At 32.1% G+C, this 23,253-nt stretch overlaps 1 protein-coding gene and 1 pseudogene across 6 annotated transcripts in view; both read left to right on the top strand.

Annotated features, from left to right (window-relative positions):
- Positions 1 to 23,253, top strand: part of LOC130903502 (ubiquitin carboxyl-terminal hydrolase 47) — a 50,303-nt gene that overhangs the window by 4,155 nt on the left and 22,895 nt on the right. For 4 of the 6 annotated variants that reach the window (XM_057815635.1, XM_057815636.1, XM_057815638.1 and 1 more), the window contains 2 exons: positions 5,491 to 5,691; positions 19,432 to 19,579. In XM_057815635.1, the coding sequence (XP_057671618.1) occupies positions 5,494 to 5,691; positions 19,432 to 19,579 (346 nt within the window). In that variant the 5' untranslated portion in view covers positions 5,491 to 5,493. Of the gene's footprint in view, positions 1 to 1,608; positions 1,706 to 5,294; positions 5,433 to 5,490; positions 5,692 to 19,431; positions 19,580 to 23,253 lie in introns of those variants that run through there. The other 2 variants (XM_057815639.1, XM_057815634.1) reach the window with 2 other exon arrangements.
- Positions 1,569 to 3,672, top strand: LOC130903718 (uncharacterized; annotated as a pseudogene).

Genomic DNA, 23,253 nt, shown 5'->3' with positions numbered 1-23,253 from the left:
CTCTAAAACTGAGGGGAATATGAACGGGACCCCCATAGCTGCTGTACTAATACATACAGATTATAAATATGTAAGTATATTCAATGACGTTATCAAATAACAATGAATAGTAAAGAGAAAATACCAAATGGCTTTTATATATTTCACATAGTTCTTTTATCTAACCATCTGCTCTAAAACACTCAGCTACTAGTTTGATGATTATGACTTGAACAGATTAATTTAATCATATTTTATAATATTACTGTAATAAATTAGCCTGATTGAAGTAGTTGAACAGTTCCGATAATCTTATATATGAGTTAACTTTGAAAAATATGTTTGGGTGCTGTAGCATCAATCCTCCTAATCTTAGCTCTTACTTTCTTATGTTTTCAATAAAGAAATATAAATGTCAAAAACAGGGAGTATTTGGAGAAAAATAACATCAAATTTTAAAATAGCATCATCAATAGCACATTTTGTCTCATTATGACACATAATATAAATCTAATACTCAATTTATGTAACCAAAATTGAATGTCATAATGAGACAAAATGTGCTGATGATGATGCTATTTTAAAATTTATCTTGATGTTATTTTTCTCCAACCACTCCCCGCTCATGTCGGATGATAAAATTTATCTTTATGCTGTAATTTAATATTAAGTTTGTGATTAAACAATCTATTAATTGATTACTATTAACTAATAAGTATTTACCGCCGAAATAAATGTGCACGTTTTTGTTTTACTTCACATTGCTCAAATCACAGTGAACGAAAATGATATTTCAATCAAAATTCTATTGAATATTAGATATTATGGGATAATTGGGAAAAAATACACTATTTACCATAAAAAAGTGTATAAATATGTGATAACCAATAATTAATTGTTATGTAACAGTAATAGAAAGCAGTTGTTTGTTAATGGATATGTAAAATAGTTATTTATGCAACAAGTGAGTAAAGTAATACTTTTTTTCACGAATAGAACTGTTAACGGCAATTCCTACGAGTTAAAAAAGTTACTTTACTCACGAGTTTCATACAAAAATTTTTCTACGTCTGTAGACTTAAAATATTCGACAAAGCTTTTATCAATTTTTATTTTGAAATAGTAATATTAAAAGTACATCTATTAGCATTATTAATTTGAAGTGAAGAAGAGGTTAAATTACTATTGGTACTTGAATTGGCAACATTTAACGAGTTTAAAGAAATAACATCGTCTATAGTTGTATTAGTACTAAGTGATTTGTTAGATTTGATTTGATTTTGCTGAACTCTATATTAGTCGAACTATCGTTTATAGTTAAAAGGGCATATGTCCTTACATTTACAAGCTCGTCATGGGTGCGCTAAAAGATAAGATTTTGTTATAAAGGCATCAGTTAGTGACCCATGCCGTTTTAACAAAATTGTTCTGGCAACGTCACGTGGAACTATTATGATTCTTAGGTTAGGATTTAATTTGACCGAAAGTTGTCATTAACGTGATTACTATCATTATTTTGTGATAAATTATCGCAAGAAATATATGAAAATGATGGAAAGTGAGAGTGATGTAGACAGTGATACTGAAAAAATAATTCACGCAAGAGAAAATGCGATCCAAGCAAATACGTTAGAAATAAGATTAAGGATTCTAGAACTAAAGGCAAATTATACGTAAACCATAAGGGGAATACTATACAAGCCAAGAGCCCTAGATTATCTTGGGGGTAAGTGTACAGTGTTTTTTATATTTCTCAATACTGTCTTTCCTATGTTTACATAATAGGTGTAAAAAGAAATGTTTGAAGACTCTTGGTGGAGATAATTGCATCGATATCCACGCAAGTTTTAAGTACCACTTATAGCAAGGCTGTAAACGAATTGAAGTATGCCTAAAAGCATTCACCTTATGGATATTACTACAAAGCGGGTAAGAAGAATAAGGAAACTAAAGCAAGAAGGAAAAATTCCAGAAGACAAAAGAGGTAGATTTGTTAGTTACAAACTTCCAGCTGATGTTAAATTGAAGGTCCGCGAACACATCGCCTCATTTCCACTAAAAGAATCGCACTACTCTGGACAAAAGATTTTTTATTTGAGCTTTGACCTTGATTTAAAAACAATGCATAAGTTGTATCTTGAAAAATATCCGGACAAGAAAGTTAGCTATTCCTTTTACCGATCTTTTTTTGCAGAGAATTTTAATTATAGATTTGGATGGCCCCAAATTGATATATGTTGTACATGTGAACAACTCAACTTAAAAATAAAGTCACCCCATTTAAATGAAGTTGCTAAACGCACTGCAGTGGCTGAATTACTAGTTCACAAGCGCAGAAGTAGAAAATTTTATTCAGCCTCAAAACATGGAGCGTCGGATGATGGTAAGCAGGGCCGGATTAAGATTTAGAAGACCCGGGGCTAAAATAATGACGGGGCCCCGTTAAGGAATTCGAAAACCCGGAAAAATTCACAAAATAATATCAATACGTTAGATTTGTGGTATCAACACATTAAAAAATACAGAATGATTTCCAAATGATGGGACCCTCTTGGACCTGGGGCCCGGGGCTATAGCCCCCCCCCAAGCCCCTAGCTTAATCCGGCCCTGATGGTAAGATTGAAGATAACCTCTTATCTTTAGCTTTTGATTTCATGCAAAATATTTCTCTGCCTAAAGTTCCTGTTCAAGAACAATTAATTGTAAACGTCTTTGCCATCTCTAATATTAAGGCTCACACCAGTTTTCTGTATGTATACCACGAAGGTGAAGGGAGGAAAGGGCCTGGCGAAGTATGCTCGTTTTTGCATGACTACTTAAAGCAGATCCCAGAGGAAATAACTGAACTGCGTCTCTTCTCTGACAACTGCTCAGCTCAGAATAAAAATCAGGCTATTAAGAGATATATGCTTTTCCTCACAGACCGTGACAGAATTAAAAAATTCAACATTATTTTCCGATGAGGGGACACAGTTTTTTACCCTGTGACAAGAATTTTGGAATTATTTCTCGAAGACTAAGGAAACATGATAGAATTTTCAACGTGCATGAATTAACTGAACACATTATTTTAAGTGGCAAACCAGGCAAATTCCACGTCAAGGAAGTTAAAGTGGAGACATTTTGGACTTTAAAATGTGGTGGAAAGATTACTATAAAAATACTGCTGTTTCTGAAGAAACCAACACAAACCAAGGAAGGATAAAATACATTTTGCAGTGATTACTCTGTACCAATTTGTTTATGATCATCAGATGAAAGGGTACATAAAGGCATTCCCTGAGATCAACGGCCTCCTTTATTATACCTATTTTATTAGCCTCCAAAGAGATTTACCTGTCGTGCCTAGTAGGTGTCCATACCCAACCGGAAAAGTTCCCATAAAAGCTTCAAAAATGATAGATTTTGTCAAACTTAAGCAATATGTGCCCAATGAACACCAGCCAATCTGTGAAGATCTTCTAAATTAGCCAGTGAATAATAATAATATCCAAGAAGATGAATAGAGACCAGGGATATTTTACTTGGTAGTTTTTTTTTGCTACATGACTTAAATTTGTTTTAGAAATATGTTATGTGGTATTATTTCATAAATTAAAAAAAGAAACTAAAAAAGAACTTTTATTTCCGAAAAACTTTTCAATTTGTTAAAAGGGCATCTGTCGGGAACTTTCAAAATTTTGAAAAAAATACAAAATATAAATTTAAAAGAACAGTTGTCTGATATATTGTTGATTTGATGATATGCAACATCTTGAAACTATTAGAATTGTTATTTTTCTTATTTTAGTACTTTAAACATTTTTTTCAGTTTACTCAAAACTTACTTTTCCTGACTGATGCCTATTTAACAAATCACGATTCACTTATTGAATTGTTGGTTGAAATCGAACAAGTTGTTCCCGTTAAAATTTTCGCTGCGGAATCCATTTTGTTTTTTATTGAGTCGTTACGTAACTTTCCGCAACTGTGTTGGATTTCCACCCACCCTGCTTTTTCAGTTGAATTATATCACCACCGGAATCCACTAATAGAGACGCCGAAGAGCGTCGAAATGCATGCCCTGTGTAGTTTTTTGGATTAGGTAAATTCAAATATGTTGCGATAAGCCAGGGCATTTTTGAAAAGGTATTGAAAACTACAGCTTGGGCTTTGCATTTTCCATTTCTATACTACAAAAAGAAATGATCTGTTTTGAAATTTGTGATTCGTGGATTTTTATATTTTTTATAAATGTTTACCAAGTTTAATCTATTGTCAGATATATCACCAATAACAGTAAATCGACGTTGAACATGAGTTTTTGTATCAGGTACTGTGATAATTAAAACATTTTCGGTATTATTAATATCGTTCATTTTATATAATTCCTCCCTCCGTAGAGTTCCTGCGATTCCGAATATTAAAGCAACCTGAAATATGTTACAAATAATATCTAAGGTTACATTAAAATTTTTTTCTGCCATACTGTCATAATGGTTAGGTTAGGTTAGGAGACTATGACTATAATCGCATTGATGAGAAAGTACTAACTCTTTGTTAGTCTGTTGTCAACTCTTTTATTAATTTTTTTATTTACGGTAATAAACATTTCAAACTAAATACAGGGATTGAAGATACCTTCTTTATACCTGCAAAAGTACGTTCGATACACCCTCCTATATAACCTGTGCGCTCGATGTACTCATTCGATCTAGAACATCACTAACCTTTAGAGAAATTGCTCGAATTATTAAGAAATATTTCGGACTTAGATTTCTATTGTAGTCCGTGAATCCCCAGTAGTGAAAGGCAGAATCGACGCCTTTGTTAGATCTAATCTTCACAGTTTTTGGAAACCTTTGAGAATATCTTAGAACTACAGCACGAATATTTGGAATGAGGTTTATGAAAAAAAAAATAACCTTTCATCTATAGAATCATTAATGTTTCGAGAAAACGCTGTGAAAATTATGTTTTTTAGAAATTGTGTGAACTTTGGATAAATTGTTCCAGAAATATTCTGAACATCAATATACGATGCTCTTTGAGAAATAGCTTAAATTTACCAGAGTTATCAAACCGGTGACTTGTAATTTTGGGGAGAAGAAATGTTCCAGCAAACTCAGATCTTCACCATATTTCAAGAAATTGCTCAAATCTTCCAGAGAGTTCCAGAATCTTAACCTTTTCAGAAATTACTCGGAATTCCTTGAAAGATTCAGAACGTTGTTGACTATTGTTTTGTCTTCTTTAAATGTTTCTAGTGTGTTTTTTATCAGTTATTTCAAATTGCTAAATTAATGTATGTATATTTTCTTTATTACCCAGGAGGCACGTTTGTAGTACGCAGATGATTGTTTAAAGCTTTTCTCAACAAACTTAGAAACAGCTGTCTAACTAAATTATGGTTTTTCAGTAATGAATGCACTCATATCAGGTTATCCGTAGGTGCTTTTAATTGGGTTTTTTAGGTACATTGAATTTTAAAATGTGTAGGTACAGCATATTTGATTATGTATTTCTTTTCAGAAAATGGTATGTCTACCGGAGGAAGGCCCTGCCAAAAGGGTAACTGTTCGTGATACTATTCAACAGTCAACAAAGAAACAGGCTTTCATATCTCTAACACCATCGAAAACGATAGAGAGCATCTTCAAGGAAGTATCTAAAGAGTTCAGTTATAATCACGATGAAATCGAACTCGTATTGCAAAATGGCAAGAAAGATGTGGTAAGTTTTGTTTAAATATCGTGAACATTTAACTACCATTTAATAGAATGGTTTGAGGTTCCGCACTTTCGCTATTATTAGTTTCCGCCATTTTTCTGATGTCATCTTACAAAGTTTTAGATAAATATGTCAGATAGATTCGTTTTAGTATTAGTATGTTATGCTGATGACGCAGTGATCATTTCAGAAGACGAAGATAACTTACAAAGGCTACTGTATAGGTTTGAACAAATAGCGAAAGCTTTTAACAAAGCAAATATCCCTGAAGAAAACCAAATCTTTTACAGTATCTAGAGAACCGAGAATATGTAAATTCGCAATATACAATCAGAGTGTAGAACAAGTCATTTCATTCAAATATCTTGGAGCGAACATAACAAGTAATAGAAATCTAAAGAATGAAGTGAAAACTCAAACAAAAAAGGCGTTATTAATATCAGGGTACCTGAGAGATGTAATTTGATGGAATAAATGTATGACTACTAGGAGCAATGTCAGAATACACAACACCTGTATGAGACCAGTAATGACATACGCGATAGAGACCAGAGCAGAGACCACCATAACTAAGCGGCTAATAAGAACTACTGAAATGCGAACGATGAGATCAATCAATCATTATTTGACCACCAGAGAAATTATGAAATAAGGGAGAGATATATGGAGTGATATGGGTGAGAAATCGGCGAAGGAAATGGAGAGACCATGTGGACAGAATGTCAAATGACAGATTGACAAAGATTGCGAAGGAAGAAAAACCGAATACATTCCGACCACCATGACGTCCTTCTACATGATGGTATGAAAGCTGGTCTTCATCATCCCAGCTGCAGCTAGGCAACCATTGATGCAAACACAGGACTAAGTCCTACTGTAAGATGAAGAAGAAAAGTTTTAATAATTATAAAGAAAACTGTTAGTTAAATATACATAAAAAAAGAATATCGAGTGTTGATATATAATATGCATTGTAAGTAAGTCTTTGCAAGCTACATTATGATCGGTTTCTTATTGGGAACGTGGCAATGAAACACCAAAATGGATTAACTTTAATATATTTTCCGAGCTTTCGAATACTTATGTAATCATCAACTGGGAAATAATTAGGATTTTTGGTGGTTTTGAATTGTATTAATACTTGTAAAAATATTTATTTCCGTTGGGAAATAATGAATTAAGATTTTCGGCGATTTTGATTTCCCACACGATGTAAAAATGTTTACAAGAATTAATACAATTGAAATCCACCGAAAATCTTGATTATTTCTCAGATGATGAATACATAAGTATTCGAAAGCTAGGAAAATATATTAAAGTTAATACACTTTGGTGTTTCATTGCCACGTTCCCAATAAGAAACCGCTTGTATGCATAAAGGTATATATAGAAGTGTGCGAAGGTAAATATAGAATATATAAAGGTTTGTTTCGAATACAAAAGAATTCCTGGAAAGAGTGAGTTCTCAAACCGTCCGGCAACATCTGCTGGGAAATATTCTTAATGGTGTAATGGTGTAAGCTTTAAATAATCGATTTTCCAAATTTTTAGAGTAGAATACCCTCTTAATAATTATAACTAATAAATATTAGAGATACATAAGTAACTAACGTTATACAAATGAATAAATATGTTTTTTTCAAATATTAATCAATTTTAAAATTTCTTTTTCCTGGCTTTGGTCTGTGCAAAAATATCAATCGTATTATAATTAATTTCTTTGACTAGTGAGCTCCAATATTTGCACGTAAATAGATTTTTACTTTTTTTAAAGCAGAAAAGATTTTTCTCCTGAACAATTGGTAGGCGGAATACTCAAAAAATACGTAAGCAATATTAACATTTGGCTATAATTCTTCCAATATAAATTGCAGATTATAAAAACTCATATAAAAACCTTTGCCGACATTTTTGTTTGATCTATCATAGGCGTTGATACATCATTTTTTAAATTTATTATTTTTATAAATACTTTTAAAAATATGTATATTTTATGCTAGAAAGTATTCGTTAAAAGCCATTGAATCATTATAAATTGGACAGCTTATAAGCCGCTATTTACACAGACATTTAATTGTAGTTCTACTTGGAACTCAGACAAAAATCATTATTATACTTCGTTAACTTGCTATTACCGAATATTAAATTATAAAACGTAAAGATACGAGTAAAATGTACCCGCCTGTAAGGGAGATTCGTTTAAACAGGGTAGCAGACGGGAACTGAGCCCTTTTTGTACCCCATCCGTTTTTTTCCTCAAAATGTAATTTTAAAGCAAAAACCATAAAGGAAAATAAATTCTTTACTAATAAAACGAAATAGAAAAAAACATTTCACTTCCAAAGTATCTTCATAAATAATCATGGCATTCAGAATCGTGTGAAATAGAGTGATCATTTGATTGAATTATGAAGGGTTGTAAAAAGGGTGATACCACATACTCACATACCAGTTCTGGAGACTGATAACATTTGTGTTGTGTCTTCAAACTTGAAACATACGCTGTCTGGATTGTGTACTTTCTAATACACATACTGAATCAATTTTTCATTCGACTTCTCAATGTTCATATCAATTTTCTAAAAACAAACACAATTTCCGTCTATTGTGGTTCCTCCATTCTGAATTTGATTAGAAATGACTCATATTTCTTTCACCAATAAATACAAAACTTTTCAAAACTTCATGTACATCAAATTTGACAACTGGTATTAACCTTCTTAAAAACGTAAACAACGACCTCGAATTTCTTTATAAATTTAATTTTCAAATTAGTTGTATTTTTTGATCGTTTTCAATAATATACATTCGCTGTTTATTAGGTCAATTATTATTTAGTTTGTGGATCATCATCAAACAAATTATCTCGCCACTCCTGATGGGAACTATTTAAGATCTTATAACAGTATATTAAGTTATACAATATGTCTCTTAATTTATGCTCCATTGACGTATCGTCTCGGATTACCTAATTTCTGTCTTATATTAATGTGACTGTACAGAATCATAAATCTACCTATTTAACTTCTACTTACTATTGTATTAGTATTGTATTGTAAGATATATTGTAGACTGACCGTCATCAATGTCTTACTTAAGTGGTTCCATATGTCCCTTAGACACTTGAAGTTCCATTGCTTACCCTTATTTTTGTATTGATGTGACGTGACGATCATAAATATAATTAATTATAGCTTTTGCATACAATAGAATTAATATTTAAGAGAGAATAAACTTGCATAGATTGTCATAAATATATTTAACATCCAAAGAAAACAGTAGTCAGATTATTGAAACCACTTTATTTATTTGTATTTTATGGTAATAAATAGTTTTTCAAAGTTGTGAATTAAGTTATTCAACTCACTGTATAATTTCAGTATGAGTTCAGTTTTATGTCATCGCTTCCAATCTAGTAACTTTTCTAGTGATGTGATTCAGGTGTCCTAAAATGGACCTCATAGTTTAAAATTAGGGTATAGTTACACCAATATAGTAAATATTTATTAAATGATAACAGAAACATAACTGAAATGTTTAGATAAATACACTCTGTTTAGTCTAGCCGAAAAATGAATTTTGAATAAAATTCTGATAATAAATTATTTTTTTTATAAAAAAATTGTCAAAAAGTCAACGTCAATTGTTAATAATTTTTACTGTTTAGATTCTAGGGAGTCACTGGTAAAGAAAATGTAATTAAAAAAATAGTTGTTGGGTATATCATTCATTAAGAATTCTTTAGAAAAAAGTATTATCTAAACATTGTAATAATAAAAGTTAGAAAGTAAAAAGTGCTAGTTTCGATAACTTACCCAACGTTTTATCAATTTTAAACACAGTGGCATTCACCTTTATCTCTGGTTCATCATCTGAGATTTGTTTATACAAATTCACAACGTTTTGCTTCTCTGTAGACGATGAGTAGCCTAAAATTACAGCAAGTACTTGTCTGAGTCCATTTTCAAATTATTTCTGACAAGAACTGTTTTTTCTTATATAAATAAAACAATAACAAGAACGCAATAAAAAACAAAATAAATACTATTTGTTTAAAATTTATACAATTGCCAATCATAATATGTCAAAAGTGCTGTTTAAAACCAGCCGCGATTTGATTAATCAGAAATCTACAGAATTCCCAAATTAAAATCAAACCAGTTCTCCTAGTTTAAAAGCAGGGTATACTTCGCTGGTTTTTCAATCATTTAATTGTTACTTTTTTGTTTTACTATGCACTATAACAATGTGTACCACGGCACACTGGTCGTTAATTGGTGTGCCTCGGAAAAATAAGGTTGGCTCATAAACCTATAAGTAAAGGTAAGAAAAATATTTATTTTTATGTGTAGGTACATAAGTATTTTTCTTACCATTACTTATTATTATATTCATGCGAACGCACGAGAGATTCGTATAGAACTTGTTAAATTATAACAGACGTTGCGTTTTCTATTAGATCAGTGCACAAAAATGTTCGTACAATTTAGATATGAAACCTGCATGACTTTTTACATTGGGTTGGTTTGTAGTACTTAATTAATAAAACGCCTTACAAAGTCTAATAACTTTTATTAAATAATAAGCTATTGATTATCTCAATGACTTTTAGCATTCGGTTAATTTGCCAAAATGTTAGAGATGATAGACTTTTTCTTCTTTGTTACTTTTCTACGAAATTTTTCGGCATTGGATGGGACGCATGCTTGTATTGTTCTAAAACCCGCATGTAGTCTCTCTACACGACTTGCAATCAAAGTTGGTTGTACTTTGATTCGGCGTCCTTGTTTTTTTCTTGCTACAGCGGAGCAAATATCATAAAATCCTTGTTCATGTTCAATATTAGTAATTTTATCATTCAGTTCTTTTATGTTTTTAAGCATATGTTTGGATGGATGGGCTTGGGCAAATTGGTGCAATCTTTAGTTCTTCACTATATTCTGCGATGATATTTTCATTTATACAATTTTCCCCTAATACTAGTGTTTGATCCTGAGACGACTGGACATTGGAGTTAGAAGGCTCACAAATTATTGTAGGTATAAACTGCATAGGCTCATTAAAATCCTTCTGATCTTCTGTTACAGAATCGGAATTCAAATCCATATTTATAAAAAAGAACTGTTGACATTATTCCCCATTGCTAAAGTAGCAAGTTCAACGCGGTCTTGAAACAACAAATGAGGTGTCGTGATCAAATTGACACCTGATTTATAAACTGCACAAAGGAGCTTGCAAAATTTACCCCCTGCTCCTGCAGGGCAATCACACTGTTCTAGCTCAACATCGACCGTGTACATGAACTTATTGTCTTATGAAGATGAGACCATAAATAGTGTATCGGTTTTTTTATTACTTCTAATAGATTAGATTTATAACTAAAATAGTGTTGAAGCTTCATATCTGTACCATTTTCAAATGAAATTATTTTTTGTTTATAAAACTCTTCTAAAGAAAAACATACAAAATCTGCCAATGAGGTTGCATTAAATGCTTTGCATCTCTGTAACACCTGATCTTTGAATATCCTTATAGATACCTCAACAATATTGGTATTGTGACCTCTGGTTCTATACTGGTTTCGAAAATGATGACACCGCTCGTGTCTTCTTTGTTCAATTTACATTCAATTTCATTTTGGACATATAGCACGTCTCGTAAAAGAAGCATCAAGTGTCTTCTATGATCTTTGTCAATGTAATATAAACCGTTCCATAACCAGCGCCACACTGCTTGTAGAACATGAAATGTGCAAAGCAATAATTTAGATTGTGGAAAAATTTTGCTTAAAGCGCTCCTCTCGGCTGCACTATCATCCGTCATAAATATGACTGGAAAGCCCTTGCCATAAAATCCATCGGTCCCCATTAAATCATGAAATTGCTTCAAACATAATTCATGAACTTTCTCGGTTTGAAAGTTATGAATGATGCAGCCCAGCGACATACTTCCAATTTTACTAACACTAAAAAAACGTGACTGAAGAACCAACTTGGTCACAGGAATCGCTAGAATCCACAAATACAACTTCACTCGAAAAATGCATGTTATGGGCTCTTTGCATCAATGGAGTCAAGAGTACACAGCCAAAAGGATCTTCTTGGATACTTATTTAGACACTAATTTCTTCAAAATAATCTTTTTTTTGTAGAAATTTCTCTATCATACTGTGTACTTCACGAGTGCCATAATTTTCTTTTCTAAAAAAGATCTTAACGCCCTCTATATGCATATGCTTCGCTTGCCGACAGTCCATCTTCAAAATACTTGTAAAACTTTTCTTTCGTCGATCTACTCATGCGTAAAAAGCTGTACGCCTCGGCAAGATGAATTCGGTGAGTGTGTTTCAATAAAATAACGAATATTGCTTATAATATTATACATATTAGAAATTTGCGAACCGTTTTGCCCTACGTTCAACCGTTTAAATTTTACAGCCAATGAAAATGTGAGAATGTCAATCTGTTATCAAAATATCAACCGAGAATAACGCACTATTAGGACACCCTGTATATCTTAAATTACTATAGTGTAAAAAGTGACTAATTTCAAACAAGTGTATGAATATGAGAGAGAATGTACACTATTATTTTTCCTACGATCATGCATGCACAAATGACAAAATTGGCGTTTTGTGGTTTTTTAAAAAACTTAACTCTTCATACGCAGCCGAGAAAAGCACAGGTACAAGTACTTTCCAAACAATATGTGCTTTTCCCTTTCCGCAGGCGTGTGGTATTTACAGCATTCTAATGGAACTTGAGAGTGCGGATTTTGTCATTTTCGTATGTGATCGTAGGAAAATATATTTTTTTTACAATATGTACCTACCTCAATTACTCCATTCAAGTTTTCTTTCAAAAGAGGGTCTCTGTATATAATAAATCTATTTTTTAACTCTGTATATGATTTTTGCAGGGCACTTTTTGTTTCGCTCCTTTGTGCTTTCGTTTTTGCGGCCTTTATTTTTTTTGTTGGGATGACAAACAAAATCCTTTCTATATTGAAGCCTCTGCAAGTTTGTATAATTTTGTGAAACAATCCATTGCGTGTTTGTAGCAGCCGAAAACTCTCTTACCACTGCATACACTGTTAATTATAGTTTGGAGAATTTACTTTTGTTCGCAAAACTACTTCATATTCATTCTCCTTACTGACACAACTTATAAATTTACATGTAGTATCAAAATTTTTAATTATCTTTTCCATAACGCGAAAGTCAACAACATAATCGAAATAGTGCACCACGTACGTAACCACTGATTAACAGAATAATTATCACTTAACCTCAAAAAATGACAACGAAAATAATTAAATGGATTTCAACCAGCCCGCGCCGCATAATCGCATGGCATGTGCGCTGGCCTAATGGGAAACGCAACGTCGATTATAATTTAACCGTGTAGCGGTAACCACATAGGGATCGGAAAAATGCGGCACGGACGACGGAGGCCTTCCGCCCCCGCTACCCATAATCCCGTCGAATCAGTACGTGGGTGATTCCGTTCTAACTGTGATTTTTTGTATTCAAAATTTCAAGATTCTAAAATTAAACTTTTCTAACTTTTTTATGCATATTATTCATCTATTTTACTGTAAAAATAAAACTCTAAGAGGAATTTACTACAACTTCAAAGTATCACGAGCAAGACACAAATGTCGGATTTTGAGTTCCACGGTACTGACTCATTTATCCACGGTACTGACATGGTAACTTAAGATATTAAACAACAAGTGCATCAATTTTCCTCAGTTTGATCATAAACATTAGAATTTATAAGGTAATTAGTTTAAATCATTTGTTACGACAAAAAAAATTAATAATTTATCGGTAAATTCTAGGAATGGACATGACACGGTACTGACATTCAAGTGATGTAGTATAAGTTTTCTTTAAGTGGCAAGTTATATTGTATAAAAATAATGTTTAAATATCTTAAGAATTATTCAATTAACACAAAATTTTTATTAATTGATTATTAATTAATGACTAGTACAAAAAAACAATACAGGACATTGAATATCACAGTTATAATGGAATCACCCACGTATCCACCGTTCAAAGTCACCGCATGCTTTTGTTTCGTTGCTTATTATAACTAATATATTAAACGTATTGTAAGTTTTTCAATTGAATGTAATGAAGAAGAAAAAGAGTCAACAAAAAAGAAGCGCAAAATTGTTCTACACCAAAATGTCTTGTGTGCGGAGAAACTTTAGGTGATGATTCGATGGTGTCCAGTAAACTAATACTATATTTAACGACTTAACACCCATCAGTTGCCCAAAAAGACAAAACGACAAATCTCATGAATTCTTCTTTGAAAACCTCAGACAAAGCACAAAAAGCAAATTACGTGATCACTATCATGATACTTTAGTTTTACCTGTCTGCAAAGAAATTGATATGATAATCCAAGAAGCTGCTAAAGAAATTGAAAAATACCTGCATGGGCAGAAACTATTTCACCTCAACTTGATGACATATCTAACGATATTAAATCGACATTGATTGAAAAATTAAGAGCGGAGTTTTTGTGCTACACGTTGATAAGCCCATTGATATCAGTGGTCACGCGCATCTCATCTCAAATTCCACTGCCTAACCATACAACTGAAGAAATATTTAAAGTAACGGACGAATATTTTACTGAACATAATTTGGAATGGCGGTAACTGTATATGTGTTTGCTCAGACGAGACAGCAGCTATGACAGGAAAGGTTGAAGGCTTTATAACTAATAGTTGCTGAAAAAAAATCCTAAAATTCAAAAACTGCATTGTTTTTTACACAGGTAAGCTCTGCCAGAGGAACTATTCTTCAAGAAATTGTCAAAATCGTAAATTACATCAAGTCGGGAACTGAACTCTCATCTTTTTAATGGGGACAGATAATCAGTTACTTTTGTTTCATACAGAAATACGATGGTTTCCTCGCGGGAAAGTACTTTCCCGAATTTATGTGTTGTAAAATGAGACTGAGTCGTTTTGCAGTCCAAGGGTTTAGGTTATATGCGTATCTGTTAAAAAAAGAAGGATGGCTTACAAAACTTGCATATCTGGCGGATATATATACTCACTTAAATGAACTCAATTAAAAAATGTATGGCAGAAATTCCAATATTTTAACATCGTTGGATAAAATTGAAAGCTTTCGTGCTAAATTGGAACTATGGATCAGTCCCGCTACCAATGGTAATAATGGAATGTTCCCGAATGTCATGGCAGCTGATCCGGAAAAAAGAGTTCAGGCTTTGATTGGCAAAACTTCTTGCAGAGAAAATGAATTTCTATCTCCTTAAGATTGATCTGCATCCTATGGACTGGGTTCGAACTCTATTCTCCGAGGGTATTCATTATGGACAATTACCAATCCATGAGCAGGAAGAACTGATAGAAATGGAAACTGATCGCACATAAAATTAAAGTTTTCTGAAATAGATTTAGAACATTTTTGGCTATGTGTGAAAAATGAATATTCTCAGCTTTCTAAGCACGCTATTGCAATACTTTTGCCATTTGCAACGGCCTATTTATGTGAATTAGGATTTTAGACTTTCACCACAATAGAAACCAAGAAAAGAGAGCGCCTCAGAACGTTGATGAGAGAAGCTTTGTCAACTATTACTCTACAACTATACCTTTTTTACAATTTAAACCTTACGTTTGTTAATTAATAATAAATATTGTTTCGATGATTGTTTTTTTGTTTGTGGTGTACCTTTAAATATTTACCCTTTTCTGGGTGTACCTTGAGCACAAAAAGTTTGTGGCACATTGCACTGTACCAATGTTTCTACTTAATAGGTAAATAACAAACAAATACTGAACATTAAACTTTTTGAAATATGTATATAGATAATGTTTTCCAAAACTACTGTCAGTTCAATTTAAACCTAATCTAGTTTTACATTATTCTATAAAATTACTTTAAAAAACGCGCTTGATAAGTTTGTTTCATATCAATGTTATCTATAATCGCTCTATTGCAAAATGATTTTTGGAATATTTACAAATTATTAAGATGTACACTTAGATAACGTCATGATGTAATTGTTTAGTAAACCTTTTATCTTGTGAAAACAAACCATTCATAATTTTTCAGTTTTAAAACCTTCTTCAATGCTACTAAGGGAACTAATAAGTTGTATAAGTTTTTGCAGAAGGTTTACTGATTCACAGAAAGCTGAAAAAGGTAAAAAGACACAGGTAAACTATTCAAAATAAGCATTTTCAATATATCACTTTACCTGGATGTATCTTATGATGTAATTATTTTTTTAATTAAATTTTCACGCGTTTGTGTCAATTTTTCATATCTCAAAGTGTCAAACTACTATTTAAATAATATCAAACGAGATTCAACTTATATTATTAGTTCTTTCCATATTTTTAATATTTCATATTAATATAGGAAATTTTAAAAACCGTAATCAGTTTTATATTCAAACTATTTTCATTCCAATTTCCTACAAAATCTTGACAAAACAACGTATCAATCAAGAACATCACTTGAATACGTACCAGGCATGATAAATATAACACTATTTTCAAAATACTTTCTTTTATATTTGATCTAGCGCTCTTCTACCTTTTTGATATCTTCCATAGTCGCTTGAATAACTTCAAACAGCTGCTGTCCATTCAACTGACGATCGTTGATTTTGATTTACATAGAACCTTTTGATTAACCCGATTTTACTCCACAGAACGGATCGGTGCGGGATCAGAAGGGGTGAACACACAAATCTAACGAGCTTCCGGGTTCTTTTCGATTTGCAGCTTCGGCTCGATACATTCGCCACTCTCAATTAAAATCGCGAGTAGTACTCTTCAATGCTCAAAAATTTCCGCAAATGCGATTCAGCCATAATGGCATAATTCTTGCATAATTTCATTCGAAATAACGAAGGGTACAATATGTGTCAACTACCTGACAGTACTGATGATACGATTTGAGAGGAGAGATCTCGTCTTTAGAACTTTCCTCGTAGCTGCGGAAAGCAAAATCGCGAAGCATTTAATTTGAGGGAGCAATTTAAACAATTCGTCAATTCTCCAGTGTAGGGGGGTAAGAACATCAGGCCCTCATGATTTAATTATGTTTGATTTTCGTATTATCGTCCTGATTTATTACAGCTATACAATGTACTTCCTATTGAATGAACCTCCTTTTTAATTAATTATGTGTATGCGTTTACTTTGTAAGTAATAAGTAAGGATAATATATAATATGTACTGTACCTTTGACATTAAATTCCTTTGCAACTTTTTTTCAGATTATGTTTTTGTAGTGGGCGTTTCGGTACTGCTCGTTTGTCTGATCATACAGTACTGGATACACGTCTTCACTTCTTCAATAAGCTTTTCCGGTTTCAGTATTGCCAATTTAGTGAAAAACACTGCAAAACTCCAAAATTTCATTAACATTTCCAACCGACACGCGTTCTGCAGTCGTTAAACGAATAGCCTGCACGATCGGAGTCGTGTAGGGGTAAGATGGGACACATGTCGGAAAGGTGTGAACTACACTGCTCAAACTCAATTGTCATTTCTTTCTCAGTCAGTCGGCAGACTGTATGATCGTAGTCGGATCGGAAGGATGCACGATAGGTGTGTTCTGGCCTTTAATCGGGTCGTAGTCATATCATAGGATATTTTCTACCCTCGTATACTGACGATGTGATCAGCTGACGGGGTGTAGCTTTTGTGGCTTCATTTGAAAATCATTTTAAAATAACGTGTAAAAAATTGAAGTTTCGATCTACTTCAGTCTTTATAAAAATATCTTATGAAACTGTTATGAAATCATATAATAATAAAATGATCAAATTATTTAATGATAAGACAAATTAAAAACAAAATAATAATCTCATTCGATCTAGGGATTTTGATAAAAACCGAATTGGGCCGAAACGACAATTTTTTACACATTATCTTCAAATGATTTGCATAGAAAAGAGACCTAAAATCAAGACAAATTATCACGAAAACATATAAAAAGGTTTAAGAAGTAAAATATTAGAAAAAATAATAATTTCTCTAGACCAAGTTTTAAATTTGAAATTTCTATTGCATATAGAACGTAACGTTCGGAAACTGTCTTTTTGGGCTAGGATCCGCAATTAGCTGATAGATGATATACCTGGCTTCAGATCCTAATTTCCGAAAAACCCTGTACACCTGCTTTCAATTCAACTACATATATCCATAAAAATGAAAGATTTTTTAAATATATTTGTAGATGGGCACATATTCAAAAAATTCGTTGAAGAAAGAATTATGCTAAAAATCTACCTTTTTTATACTATGCTCAAATAAGAGTTGATAATTGCATTCATTTCAAATTTGGTAGTTACTATACTTTTATAGTGGTTTACATTAATTAGTATAATTCTGATATGATTTCTTTATGTCAACAGCAGCATAAATAGCAGGAGCCAAAAGATTATTTCACATTGTTAATATTTACCATGGGATAATTAGAAATAGAAATCAGGAGCCAAACCTAGAACATGGTTTTATTTCATATTTCTAGTTTTGAGTATGATACGGGGAGATCTTGATGTGTCAAGCCCTGGGATAGGATTGCTCCTCAACGCTACATTTGACGCATCTGTTGTAAGGTTAAATGGTTTCGAAAAATCGGGATACTGTAAAATGGGTTCGTTTATGTGTAGATTTTTACAAGTTTCGTAACAGGTTTTGTATTCGTCATTTAAATCGATTTTAGCACCGTTTTTAAGGCATTTCGTTAGAGGTTTCGAGTTTTTAATAAATCGACGATAATATCCGAGTAAACCGAGAAATGCTTTGATCTGTTTTGATGTTTTCGGTATTGAAAAGCTGCGAAATTTGCATCTCTGATTCGTTGTTTTTACTTACGTGCTTGCAGACTTTTGTTTAGAGGCAAATTTCTACAACACCGTTAATTTTTTTTCTCCATAAATTGTTATTAGTTTTTCAAGTCAAAATAATCAGGCAATTTAAAACAAAATTAGAGAAAATATTTTGTTACAGTGGCGTAAAAAATAGGGGGATAAAAGTTACAACTAACCCTGACAGCACGCCACTGGTTAAATTTTTTCAAAGTTTGTTTATGTCAAAATAATACTTTATTAAGGAGCATATTGCTGCCAAATTTGAAAAAAAAAATAATGCCGTTTTGATTTATTTTTTTTATTTTGATTGAAAAGTTTGAACACCCTATATCTCAACAACTAGGCTCCGTAAGGGTTCATATTCCTATATTAAAATTAATCATTTATTGAGATCTCTTTGTGATAGAGCGTTGTCGGTCGAATATGGAAACACCCTGTATATATAAAGAGTTATAAATTCGGAGAGGTATACAATTTCCCAATTTTCTGTTTTGATTCACAAACATCCTCAATTTTTTCCAATCCCCCTACTTCTCATTTTATGTAATTCAATAATTTTGCCTCTTTCTTGTCTTATGTCATCCTAGATTCACCCCTCTCTCTTTTTCCTATTTTGTTGCAAATTTTCTTTACTTTTCTCTTTTCAATTCATCCCACAATTTTAGTTATTTTTTTTACTTCAACTTTCGTCGACTCCCTATATGGCATAATTCGTATATCGCATCGTACAAGTGAATGTCCTTTCCCTGTAATTTCCAAAATCGGTTTCGTTTGTATATAGATATTACTTGTGTTGTGTAATCCTCATTCATCTGATACTTTTTTAATTTTCTTATAAGTTATTATTATATATTTGTTTCAGTATATTCTAAACAATCATAAAACCAGTACTGTACAAGAAGCAGGCATAAAATGGACTCCTCTAGATCGACTGTCAATCATCATCAACACATTAAAAAACAAACCAATGTCACTATTCGTCCAAGAAGTCGAAGACGATCTTCTTCTAGGTAAGATAAATACTTGGTAAATATTATAGCATCATCCACACCTGGAGTAATATTAGGAATATTAGGTATAAAGCTGGTCAAAGTAAATTACAATTTACGTCCATTCATTGTTTTGTTTGAGGAGCTAATACAAACCAAACAGGACTAATATATCATAAAAGTCAGTGCCTAAAATTTTCAGATAATTTTGCAAACAAGTACTGAAATAATGAGGCTTAAATAAATGATGTATATGAAATGGACTAGAATTGAGAGAAGTAGAGACGGAAAAAAGGAAAAATTCACATTTTCTAAGTAGAATTGTTCATCTAATTAGACGCAGTATTCAAAATCAAAGAGTATTCTTAATAGTAAAATATTATCCAGAAATGCTAATATAAGAATATATAAATCGATTTTGAGTCAAATATTATATTATGGTGGTATTTATATTGTTGTCAGACCTTTCCTTTTTCCGGAAAAATAATGAACTTTTCTCTTTCAAATGTATCACCTTGTATATTTTTCGCTGCTAGAAATCCTTAAGAAATACTTATTATTTTTCATCTAATGTCTCCTATACCTAAATGCCATAATTTCGGAGTTATACTGACATTTAGGTGGCTGTGATTGAATAAACTCGTTTAATTTGAATATTCTTTAATAATTTATGTGCTAATAAAAATCTCTTAACAAGGTCTTGTGTCAGTAAGTTAGTAAAAAGTTTAACGAAACTGGTGTAGTAAAATATTTATCCAAATCATGACGTAGTAGATCTTGTTATGGGATTTCCGTTAGGATATAAATTATTAAAGATATTACACGTTTCTTGTTGAGTTCTACACCTATCACCATATCCTAATATCATTAAAATATCAATGTAAATATAACTCCGAAATTATGGCATTTAGGTATAGGGAACATTATATGAAAAATAATAAGTAATAAGTTCCGGAAAAAGGGAAAATCTGAAAACAATGTAAATACCATCATAATGTCGGCCGTACAAGACCCTTGTAACCAAAAATTTATAAAAATCGTACAAGCCGTTTCCTTTCCATACATAAAACTCACTCTGTACAAGGTTTGATAACTAAGTATTTTAGCTTTTTAGTAATAGAAAGCCTTGCTTTATTTTTTGTACAAATTATGTTAGCTACAAGTTGTGGGCTAATTTTAAATGGAGTATAGAAACGAACATTTTCAGCATATTTTACTTTTTTATTCCCGTGATGGAAAGAAAGCTGCTGCGGAGATTTTCCCTCAAAGATGAGAAACGTTCTGGTCGGCCTTCTGAAGTTGATGATGACCAAATCAAAGTCATAATTGAAGAGGATCGTCATATAACTGTTCGAGAGGTTGCGAAGAGGCTACATGTACCGCAAACAATTGAAAAACACTTATAATGTTTTGGGCTAGTTAAGAAGCTTGATATTTGGGTACCTCACGAATTGAAAGAAATTCTTTTAATACAAAGAATCAACATTTGTGATATGCACCTTAAACGAAATGAAAACGAACCTTTCTTGAAAAGAATCATGATTAGTGATGAAAAATAGGCACAGCACAAACCACATCGAAAGCTGAATAACAATAAAAAAAGCTCATGCTGTCAGTTTGATAGGATTAAAAAAGTGTTGTGTTTTTTGAGTTGCTTCCGAGAAACCAAACGATCAATTCTGATATTTACCGTCAACAGTAAATGAAACTGGATGAAGCAACCAAAGAAAAACGGCCAGAATTGTCAAATCGGAAAGGTTTAGTCTTCCACCATGATAATGCAAGAAAGACAACAATAATAGGATTAATTAAATGATTTCATTTATGCAATAATAACTTATTAATAATTGGCTTACAAATTACAATACTTATTATATATCAATGATGACGAGATATTGTTCGAGAAGGGACCTACCAAGGATTACACACCTTTTTAGTTACTAAAGGTCTTCGCTGAGGTTTAATTTTATTTATTTCATCTGAAGTATTTTTTTTATTTCTTTTTTTGAGGATTTTTTCGTAGATCTTTAGCCCCTAGAATTGAACTAAAGATATTCAAACATCTTCTACTTAATACTTTAATTTTGTTAACATCAGGACTAACAGTAACATGAGCTCATCATAGACTTCAGACATCTTTGGTAACTAGTGGGAAACTATTGGAGCTTGGCTGGGAAGTGATGTAACATTCCCCTTACAGCCCTGATCTGGCACCATCTGATTACCATTTATTTCGAAGTTTGCAGAATTTTTTGAATGAATATATATATACTACAAACTCGAAATTATTTTGTCCAATATTTAGCTAGACAAAATTAATAAAAGAAACTCAATTATGAAGTACATACAAAGTTCAAATATTCTAAACATTAGTTGCATCATTCAAAATATTTCATTAGGTTACTGACTGAAAATCGAATTTTTTTATTTTTATCTTGTCTATAAATAATATATTTACTGCGACAACAGGAATATATGAAATAATTAGATTTTTATTTTGTAATGAATTACTTGCTATTGTATCAGAATACTTACTTATAGCCGAGTTGTTTTAGCACTAAGTCATCTAATCAATGGTGGATACGTTCCATCAAAGTAGAGCGTAATGTGAAACAGCGCTAAACCAGATCATTAAGTATTATCTGTGTTTCCAATTTTTTAACTTTTTGTCAAGAAGGCACCTAATTTGCGTTTTTCATTTGTATTGCGTTAGAAGTGGATATAACACCCCGTCTTACTTTTGAATTCTTGTCAAAATTTGGATCATTTTCAACAAATTGGTTCATAATTTAGGTTATAGTGGTCAAACACCATCGAAAGTTCTTTTTGCTCTTCATCGAATTCACTACTATCAGTATTCATGTTTTCTTTTTGTTCAGTAATTCCTTGAGCTCTTCAATAGAAAGACTAGTAACTGTTTCTTGAACTATTTCTTAGACGTCTTCCACATTTACCTCGTCTACACCAGTATGTAGAGTATCAAATACATTCGCTCTTACTTAAATCTCGCCAAATGTTCTTCCATACTCCTTTCAAACATTTTTTATCTCATTCCAAGAAAGATTCATGATATTGTAGTACATCCAAAATTATCTTAATAATTACTTCCATTCTCCGTCTGTTTTTTAAACATGTACTTAAATGTTCGCTGCAAGTAATAAGCTTTAAACTTGGATATAACGCATTGGTCCATTGGTTGGATTGAGGCAGTTGTGTTAGGCGGCAAGAAAACCACTTCGTCTAGAATGCATGTTGTTAAGTCTGATAAATTTTTTGGGTGACTTGGAGAATTATCAATTAATAGTAGTGCTCTTTGTTCAAGTTTTTCAATTTCGCCATAACGTTTGACCTACGGGCAGGAATGTTCAGTGACTCAATCCTGGAAAATTTTCATAGTTATCCATGATTTTTGATAAGACTCCCAAATTACAGGTTTTTGGAGTGGTAAACTAGTAGTGGTTTTAATTTGAAATTTCCGTTTCTATTACACCTAGTAGCGTTAAGCGATCTTTCGCAGCTTAAAATACAGATGTTCGTTTCTCTTTACGGGATAGAATTATTCTTTTTAGCATTCTTTTTCAAAACATTAAAAACTAATATACAAATATAGTTTCCGTATTCAATTATTGTTTTTAATGTCGCTGGGAATTCAACTGTCGCTTCTGTATCACCATTTGTTGCTTCTTCTGTAATCT

The sequence above is a fragment of the Diorhabda carinulata genome, chromosome 2 (genome assembly GCF_026250575.1).
Source record: "Diorhabda carinulata isolate Delta chromosome 2, icDioCari1.1, whole genome shotgun sequence".
In the NCBI taxonomy this organism is placed as follows: Eukaryota; Metazoa; Arthropoda; class Insecta; order Coleoptera; family Chrysomelidae; genus Diorhabda; species Diorhabda carinulata.
The sequence above is the reverse complement of the archived record's forward strand: the minus strand, read 5'-3'. Positions and strand labels throughout refer to the sequence as shown.